The sequence below is a fragment of the Schistocerca serialis genome, chromosome 8, assembly GCF_023864345.2.
Source record: "Schistocerca serialis cubense isolate TAMUIC-IGC-003099 chromosome 8, iqSchSeri2.2, whole genome shotgun sequence".
Classification (NCBI taxonomy): domain Eukaryota; kingdom Metazoa; phylum Arthropoda; class Insecta; order Orthoptera; family Acrididae; genus Schistocerca; species Schistocerca serialis.
The window spans coordinates 224,699,859-224,709,862 of record NC_064645.1 but is presented as its reverse complement, the minus strand read 5'-3'; the positions used below and the strand labels follow the sequence as shown (position 1 = coordinate 224,709,862).

At 36.6% G+C, this 10,004-nt stretch overlaps 1 protein-coding gene across 1 annotated transcript; it reads left to right on the top strand.

Moving 5' to 3' along the window:
* The first annotated feature begins 2,937 nt into the window (after nucleotides 1-2,937).
* LOC126417186 (histone H2A) lies at nucleotides 2,938-6,987 on the top strand. The gene is made up of 3 exons (XM_050085088.1): nucleotides 2,938-3,093; nucleotides 3,170-3,377; nucleotides 6,494-6,987. Exons 1-3 carry the CDS (start codon nucleotides 3,072-3,074, stop codon nucleotides 6,687-6,689), a joined length of 426 nt encoding a protein of 141 aa, XP_049941045.1. The 5' UTR covers nucleotides 2,938-3,071; the 3' UTR covers nucleotides 6,690-6,987.
* Nucleotides 6,988-10,004: the final 3,017 nt, after the last annotated feature.

Genomic DNA, 10,004 nt, shown 5'->3' with positions numbered 1-10,004 from the left:
ATAATACACACTGATGCTTCTGAGTTTAATATCCGTTCATGTTCTCTGTTACTCATTCCTCCAAAAGAGTAACAAATGGAGCATCTCTTACCTTGATCAGTATTTGCATCATACCTTTTCTGCTTTGTACTTGCCCTTTGGTGGCATTGGGGTCTGATGTGACACATCTGCTGGCAGTTGTAGCACTTGACAAGTTTCTTCTTTTTCTTCTTAGAATATATGTTGTAGCTGTTTCCTTCTCTGAATTAAGGCACACACTATCGTACTTCTCACATCCTGCAGGATCTTCATTTTTACTCTGTCTCCCATAATTGGTATACCTCAGCTTTCTAACCCTACATTTCAGGACAGGCTTGGTAGCAGTAATGTGCCTACCTGTTCATCGGAAATATCGAACACAGTGTTCCTTAGTCGATTCGATGTGGATGTTATCTTGTTGACATACTCGTCCACATTATTGCAGTTATCCAGTAGAGTGGTTGTAAGTTCACAGAGTACTCTGACTTTTAGTGTATGGCTACCATCTCCAAATGCACTCTGTAAAGGCCAGTTCACACTGGCTCTCAAGTCACTTCATGTCCCGTACCATCAAAACGTGCTGCAATGCATTTGAAATGGCGGCATCCACAATGGCCATCCCGCCAGTTGTTGGTCACATGACCCCAAGCTAAATTCCTCCACATCTCCATATTTCGTTTCGTTGTGGATTTTGTTGTTGATATAAGTTGTTTAAGATTCATTATTTTTTATAAATTTTTTCATTTGCTAATTTTTCATTAAAACATATAAGAAATGAGGAAAGATTAATTGAAACAGTGAGATGGTAGACTCAATCGTATGACATGAGCTTACTAAATCGCTTGCCCTCTACTACATTTATAAATTAGATTTTCATACATACCTGTACCGTAATGAATATTTTAAAGTCAAATGGATTCCAATATGGCTGCAGCTTGAAGTGAAAAAGTATTGCGTGTAGAATCAGATTGATTAGTAAGTGAAATTTATTTTAATTTTGTCATGCATTTTTATTGTTTGATGAAGAAATGGACTGAAACCTTCAGACATGGCAACCTGTTTTTTTTTAATATGTGGTTGTGAAAGGCTTATTTATTGTTAAGTAGCTCATGGAATGTGTGTAAAACATTTTGGCAAGCGTTAATTGTCAATATTTATTAGTTTTCAGTAGCTAACCCCAGCACAGATAGGGAACTTGAACTATTAAAAGCCAAACGCAAGGTGTAAAGGAAACTTTCTAAAATATAAAGTGCACTTTCCTTTTCCTTGAGTACCTTATACAGTGTGTGAAATTCCCATTCTGTACCATGTGATTACATTTTTCGGACTCACACTCTTTTTTATGTTGTCTTATTCTTTAATATGCAAGCTATCCCCTTAACCTGCAAACCATTTGAGTCCAAGAAATGTCATTTTCCTACAAATAGGCACTCCAGCATCCATGAATATAAGGTACCGCTTTGTGTACATGCGCTTTGTGCTTAAAAACAGTTCAAAATCATCTTATGAAGATCGCAATTCCTGCGAAAAAGACTGTTGAGGAAAGCCATTCGAGTCGAGATCACGTGTCTTGAATTGACTTGACGGTCCGTGACATGAAGGACAGTGTGAATACACCTTGACCTGATGGTGTTGTTACGAGATGGTGCTGTAACCTCCAATTTTAATTGTGCTTAACCTTTCCCAAACTTCTTTTGCCGTCACAGCTTCTCTATGTCTACATAGTTCACTGGATCAATCAGTAATGTCAGCTTTGATCTTGTCTTCCAGTCCTTATTTGCGTAATGTTGCTCATTGGGCTTCAGTATACCATTCACTACGTCCCATAAGTTGCACAATAGTAAATATGCTTCCATAGCAAATTTCCATGTAGTGTAGTTCTTGCGACCTACAAGTATTTGCGGTATTTGTGTCTTATGCATTTTCTCATACAGGTAGTGAACATAATATTGAACTATTCCGATGATATTTTCTTCTATATGTCAGAATACTTACTGCGAACGCATTCACAGGTGCCTGTGCCCATAAGCTGTTGAATAAGTAATTGTGAATACGAAAAATGTAGAAATAAGGCAATCTATATTTTAATATTAATACGTAGGACAGTGCATTTCAGTACATTGTTAAGGTAATGGCACAGAGCATTCAAAGCACAGTCATAGAGGTCTATTACATCCCGTGTAGTACACTTCGTCGTACACATATTCACATAGGAAATATATTGTTCATATATCCCCAACAGTTTCAATCAACGTTTGTTTCGAATCTGAAATAGAAAAAATTCTAGTTACTTGCAGTTTCTTCCTATTGCCAGCATTATTGATGTCACCGTGAGCTGCCCATGTGGAGAACTTGCTCTCCTCACAAAAGTATTTTTTCGTATTATACGATGAATTAAGAGCTAGAAAAGATTACTATATTTATCCAAATCCATCCACAAAAATAACGTCAGTGCTCAAATTCGCACTGTATCTCGCAAAATAAATTTACTTGCGAGAATTGCATTTGATCAGCCGTTTTCTAAACCACCTTGAGTGATCTTTCTGTGTCCAGTATTTTGTTTGCACTTTTTTCTGCATACATGTTGCGATCACAGACCATAATAGAATTTCCTCCATTAAAAATTTCTGAATAAATGAAGTAAACTTAAATAAACTTTGAGGTTAAAACAGAGTAGCCGCTTTCCGTAAAAATTTTCTTTGCTAGACCGACAGATTTCGGACGAGCAGTGGGTTGGCATTTGTGTTGTGTAAACACTCGACACTTCAACGATTTATTGCATGCACAGACCTTTGCGCGGACATTTAGGCAGAGAAGTCGTTAAGTGTGGTGGTGGCGTAAGCGTTATCTCTTTGTTTTTATCTTTGACTATTGTAATAGGCTATCATTGGTTAGTTCAAACAGAACCGTTGACATGAGACTTCGCGCCTTAAATTGTGCATGCCATTGGGTGGAGTGTGCTGTTTCCCGCCAGTTGTAGTAGCATACGCGTCTGTAGCGGAAGGAGTATCACTTGTTGCTCGTGGATTTCTCTTATTATTTGTCGTTGAAACATGTCTGGCCGTGGCAAAGGAGGTATTTTCAATTGCAGATAGTTATAGTTGCATTGTGCTAGATTATTGCTTATCATTGTATTCGTACATATTTTCAGGTAAAGCTAAGGGCAAAGCCAAATCTCGCTCTAGCCGAGCTGGCTTGCAATTTCCAGTAGGCAGAATTCATAGGCTTTTGAGGAAGGGAAATTACGCAGAGAGAGTAGGTGCGGGTGCTCCGGTTTACCTCGGCGCTGTTATGGAGTACTTGGCAGCTGAAGTTCTTGAGTTGGCTGGTAATGCCGCCAGAGACAACAAGAAAACAAGGTAAGTGGTGGTGTGACTTCATGATGTTGGTAACTACGCGTGCGTTCTATCAGATATCTCTTCAGCGTATGTTTTCCTCTTTCTTGGGGGAAATTATAGGAATTTTCGATGATTTTTGACTGTTTTACCCATGTGGCCAAGAAAGTGAATCATCAAATTTACAGGTATTTGATAACAAAGTGAAAGTAGTGAAGTTGATGTAGAGTTTTTACTTGATTTTGTTCCGAGCCTCTTGTTGTAAAGATACAGAGCTAATGTAAAGCATGTGATCAGAAATAACGTTAATATTACAGTGAAATAGTTCAGTGTTTGATGCAGCACAGCAGCCTATGGCGTTATTAGTATCTTCAATTTGAAGGACACAATTAGTTTCAAATTTCACTATTCCCAAGGTTTTTACGCTTCTTGCTTTTAATCTTATTTGGTTTATCACATACGGAAGTAATTAAACTTAAATTTTGTGAGCCATGAATATTTCTTAAGTGCAGAGTTTTAATGTACAGGCTCCTTTACTTGGGTACCAAACATGTAACAGCACCATTGCTGAATGTTCAGCAGCTTCGGACTCCACATTTTGGTGGAATGTGTGGGTATTAATTGTTCACATAGTAAGTGGAAAGAAGTTTTTATCGTATGTTCTGACTTATGTTTAAAACTTTCTCAAAGGTTGCAGTAAGTTTGATGTCTGACAAACTACATTTTATCATAATGTAGTATCTGGAACCCTGACATTGTGTGAATGTAATGTTTTCTTGTCTCTTCCACTTGGCACACAAATACCTATACGAAATTTTAGTCTCTATTCTGGTTGAATTAGATACGTTGTCATACTGTTTCTATAAAGTAAGGTATTGGATGGTTTATTGGGCTCCCTTGCACTACTGCATTTTCATGTTTTCTTGGTTTTCTAATTTTTTGCTAGCCCATCTTAGGCAGTCAATTTTTCTTCCTATTCCTAATCTTACTTGTTGCTGCTACTATGGGTTGTAGATAGTGGTGGAATTTTGAAGTGTGGTATTTCCTTGATACCCCCCCCCTCTCCCCCCTTGGAATCTTGGTTGTGCTCTGTAGTGCAGATTGAGCTGTAGAACCCAATGAATGGTAACAGCAGAAGTCCTCGTGGGCTGTTTTGACCTGAGATTGTGTAAGGCGTACACAGAACTCGAACTCTGCTGTAAACTAAGCTCATTAACTGCTTGGCACAGTATGATTCTCCAATTGATAAATGATCTGTTTAGCTGTACTAGTAGAGATTTTCTTTCCTTGTTTCAAAATGGGGTGAAAAGTAACATTGGTTCATTGTGAGGGTATAGCACAGATTTTAACATCAAAAGGGGTCAGTTAACATGACTACTGTCATTTTCTTTTGCAACCAAAAGCTTAGGTATTGACTGGTGGAATTATCTGAAATAACATGAGCAGATAGTTGTGAATAACCTGTCAGAAATTCTGCTTCTTTCCTCGATGCAAAGCTTTTGCTTTCCCAGGCAAAATATACTTACATGCTTACTGGTTTGTGAAACCCTTGACAAAATTCATGCAAGATATTTTACATTCCAGCTAATGTGTATGCCAGAGCCCCGGCTTCTGTACATTTGTTAGATGTAATTCTTGCTTGTGAGATCATAAGTCAAGTTTAAACTTCTAATAATGCAAAGTAAAAGCTTTAGTCCTTTGTCCCTTGATGCTATTTTGAAGTGATGAGAGTACAGCCTATTACTGTCATTAGGCTTAAGATACTCAAATTAATCTTTTTTTTCTTAAAGTTGTAGAATAAGCATAACTGGAACTGCATAACTTTGTACAATAACCCAAAAGTTTGGTTAAAATTTAACTAAAACGTTCAGAAATTGTGCAGAATAAGTTATTCCAAAGATTATATTATACTGCTAAATGCCTTTATAAAAGAATTTGCCAAACTTCTTTGATCACTTCTTCACTGGGACTTTCAATCTTAAAAACTGTTAGTCACAGTTGCTCATGGAACAGTGTTTACTGTAAAGTTGGTGGTGAATGCACAAAATTGTGGGTGAAATCGTAAATATTAAGGAGAAAATCTGTCAACAATAACTATTCTTGCTACAGTGCTTAGACGTAAGGCTACAAAAATTAAATGGGCTAATGACCACATCAGTATCTGAAGATAGCCTATCATATTTGAAAACAAGATATTCATTTAAGAAAAGCCATTTCTGCTGGATATTCTCATGGTCAGGTTAAAATAGCTAACATGAAAGAAAGGTAATGCAACTGTTGCCCCACATCATATGGACTATTTTATTGTATTATTCCAGAAACATGTGAACTGATGTGTAAATTGCTTAATCCTAATTCCCAAATCCTCACAGAATTTGAGTTCAGTAGGGTATAAGACAGAATACTCTGCAGTTGGTTTGGTGTAGGATGCCATTGATCGGATAGTGGCATTTAACTAATTCACAGCTTATAACGTTCTGTGAATAAAATGTGCATCCACAGTGCAGGCACATTCTGTAAGAGTTTAACTTCTTAATGCAATATTGTAGTCAGTATGCTTTGTCATTAATTTATTATTCATACGTAGACTCCTCACAGCCATGCATGACTGACATTTTTTGTCAAAAGCAAGATACCAAGTGACTAGTATAAAAGGTCTTCAATAAAAGCTTGACTAGTACAGTTCGAGGTTTGGTTAAAGATCATTCTGCAGTGTAATATGAGACTACAAAGAGCAGTTCACTTAAGGTGGAAAAATTTGGAGTACAAATGGGCTAGAATGGATTTAGTAATATGGTTTTGGACCGTTTCTGGCATGTCTCAAAAGAATGTTTGCGATTGTTATTATCTGATTCACAACCAGGGAATGAGAATATTCGACAAATAGTGAATGAAAAAGATAAGCAAATACATTGGGGGGTGATACTAAGGTGGATGACTTAAAAATTGCTAGTGAAAATAACTTGAAAGTGGGACATCTGTGGAAATAGGTGGTAAATAAGTTCCTCAGTAATAAAACAGTGACATAAAGAAATCTGTATGTTTAACATAATGTATAGAGCTGACTGATAGTATCTTAATCTGACAGTGAATAACAAATCCATTATTAATCATAGTAATTTCAGGTAAATTTGTTTCAGAATAATTCCAAGGCATCTGCAGTTGGCGATTAGAAATGACGAAGAATTGAATAAACTATTGTCTGGTGTCACAATTGCACAGGGAGGGGTTTTGCCGAATATTCAAGCAGTTCTTTTGCCTAAAAAGACAGGACAGGCACCAGCAGCAGGAAAAACGGGTAAATCGTCAAAGACCCAGAGCTCCCAGGAGTATTGAACCTGATATTCATGTTAATGTTGGTTGTCACATTTAGATAAAGTGTACTTACGTAAATTTTTGTCTAGTTGTGTGAAAGACCTTAAGTTTGAAAATTTGTAAATTACAGCTGAAAATTTTAATGTTCAACTTGTGTTGTTTGTTAATTGTCATGTTGCATGTTTTTCCTGTATTAACAATCTTAAATATGATTTAACAGAAGATTTCATCTTAATGAATCATTATATTTGTTCTGTCGTGTACTGTGTAGATATTGTGAGAAACTGATTTATTCTTTAAATAAAATACTAAAACTTGAGCAATAAATGTTTTTGTTGATTTTATTTTTTCTGTACCTGTCCATAGATCATGTCTAAACAATACTAAAAGTAATTTTAATTGTTCAAAGTTGACTTTCACAAAAGAGATGGGTTTTTTAGGAAGGGACTGCAGCCACTGGGGGATAATAGTGAAATGGGAAAGTTTCATCTTCCAGTACTGACAAGTGTGTGTGTGTGTGTGTGTGTGTGTGTGTGTGTGTGTGTGTGTGTGTGTGCGCAACTTAATGTTGATCGGTTACTATGATATAAACTCTGACATTGGTGTGTGTGTATTAGTCACATTCAAATGCAGTGCTTGTAATACGGAATATTGAATTATGGCTGTTAAAATAATGGCACTTACCATACTTTCATGCTGGTTTCATATTCAATAGTACATTTAAATGTAAGTACTATTGCAAATCGGCAATTCACACAAATAGCAAAACCAGCACTTCACTTCAACCATTAGATTTCTAGCATTGGCAGCAATGTGAAACCACTATAGTAATGTGTACCAAATTGTGCTGACTTAAAACATCCAGATTTGGGGCTGGCAGCAAACTTATTGTGGCCTCATATAGCTAGGCTGTTGGGCGGTTGTGATGTACCAATTAATACCTGTAGTTATTTAGTCTGGCATGTTGCCTGTCTGTATTGACTATCTAAACACGGTCAGTCTTGGGAACATTGGGCACGGGAAAAATCTGTGAGCTGTGGCTTCGGTAAAATTAATTCAATTAAATTGAAAATTTTGTAATCACACGAATATTTAAACTTGCACAAGTAAATATGCAAAGAACAAAGATTTTATATTACATGTTAAGTCTGGATTACTGGAAATGGTCAATAACATTGTTAAAAGACTGAAAAGTTTTGGGTGTAGGTGAGTATTATGGAATAGGGCATTGTCACAAAAATACTGCTAGTATCAATTTCTATGGAAGTAAACTGAATAGGGCTGGAGAAAAGTTGATATTACTGAGTTGAATAGGTTATACAAAAATTATTGTTGCATTCAATAACTTAGTTTTCAAATTTGTGATAGCCAAAACGTGTTCATGTGGAATACCAGTCTCTCCATGCTTTTCACTGCAATTTTCATGGTTAAATTTAGTGGTTTTAATTCAATTCGAAAAGTATTATCATAGCTGAAAAGTGGGGCACTTCAGCTTTGTTTCAGCCCAGTCTTAAATTTTATTTTTCTCGCAAATATTTAACTATGGGAACACTTGGTCCCACGTAAAAGGTAGCAAATTAGCTGCCGCACTTCCTGAGTATTGTAAAGTCGGTTATCACATCCAAGAAACCTTTAAAGCTTGTGTAATGTAATTGTTACAAAACATAATTTCCTGAGCTTACAAACTGAGCAAAAGATTTTTATGTTGGGGTGTGGAATGCATAATGAAGACAGACAATATTGGCATAAGAATGAGTTGGAGCAGTCCTGGTCCAAAATTGCTGACATGATACCTACTACTTTTAGTGTCGAAGAGGTGTAACAAATTAGTATGGGTGAAAGTATTGTGATGCATACGTACGCTTGAAATAAGTGTGCAGTGAAGACGAGTGGGGACATTGCCTGTGTACACAGCATTATAAGCTGAGCTAAGGTTGTTAGTGAGAGGAAACCAGGCAAATATTGATTAAAGTAAACTGACTTTCTTTCAATTCTGATATTACCATCTGCTACCATACTGCCTTCTTGGTGCGAAACTCTTGAATGTGCTCAATTTATTTGGGTCAATTTTGAATCAGGTGTGGTGGGTGATTAGACAAGGTTTTACAGAATGGAGGCTTCTGTATTATCAGTAGTAACTGTACTGGTATTTGCTAGTATGATTTACGAAAACCTGGAACAGGAGGTCTCTTTCAAAAACCCAGCTTCAATCTGTTTTTTAGCTACATGTCTTTTGAATATGGAAAAATGAAGTAAACTGTATACACACACAGTGTTTTCAATTTTGCATTAAGTGGGGTACCATTCCTATCCTGTAACTGAGTGGGTTTAAATATTACACAGGCCAACAAATTTTTATTGTTTTAACTTTTCTTTGACAGCTGATCTTGAGATTTTTATGAGCTGAATCCAAATTTAGGCTTAGTCTTTTTGTAACACCCATAGTTTTCAAGCAATATGCTTTTTACTACTTAGTACAAAAATCCTATGCTATATGGTAAATGGAGAAATTAATGAAATGCTTTATTAAAACATAAGCATAGTTTGTATTTACAGTAAGCTACTTAAAACAATATATGTTAATAGAGGTTTCACTTGTCAGCTGGTATTGGTTTGTCTTTTCTTTTCAGCTTCTTGTGTAGCTTTTTCTGTGATGAGTCGCTTGCTGAACTCGGTGAAGTGACAAACAGTAGTCCCCCATCATGATGGTGTTCCAGTGGCCTTGGCAATGTTTTTCCATCACCAGTTTTGGATGAATCAATAAACAGCCTCCAGTCTTCCTTTTTGTATTCAATACCAAACTCATTCATCAGACCGGGAATGTCTGAGCAGTACGCTAAATCACCTTGTTGAAAAACCTCGGAAAATTGCTGCTCTCTCTCTCTCTCTCTCTCTCTCTCTCTCTCTCTCTCTCTGTATATGCTGGTTCCAACAGCCAATAAGTTCTTTTCTTTTAATCTAGAGCCAAGCAATTCAGCTTTTTCTTTCGTTAAGCCCAGATCCCTAACCAAATCGTTAAGCTTGGTCCGAGTAAACAGTTTGGGCTCTACACTTCCTGTATTACAATGCAATTTATCATCATCCGATTCATCTAAATCAGATTGTACATCAGAAAATATTTCTGTTGTAATGGAATTTAAATCATCTGGTGGTTCAGGAACCGGCAAATCTACACCATGCCCTACTGGTCGGATGGCTGACGGAAGGTTAGGGTAGCTTATTACCTTCTTGTTTTTCGAATTATGAGCAGTAATATCTACATTGAATAAGTAGCAATCATCAGAATGATTGCTTGGCTCCCTCCATATCATAGGAACAGCAAGTCTAAAGGCTTTT

What these genes read in the sequence shown, in the direction of transcription:
- LOC126417186 (XM_050085088.1), top strand. Translation starts at nt 3,072, where the DNA reads ATGTCTGGCCGTGGCAAAGGAG. An exon ending in GTCTGGCCGTGGCAAAGGAG is followed by an intron (nt 3,094 to 3,169) that starts GTATTTTCAATT and finishes ACATATTTTCAG; the next exon opens with GTAAAGCTAAGGGCAAAGCC. An exon ending in AGAGACAACAAGAAAACAAG is followed by an intron (nt 3,378 to 6,493) that starts GTAAGTGGTGGT and finishes AATTTGTTTCAG; the next exon opens with AATAATTCCAAGGCATCTGC.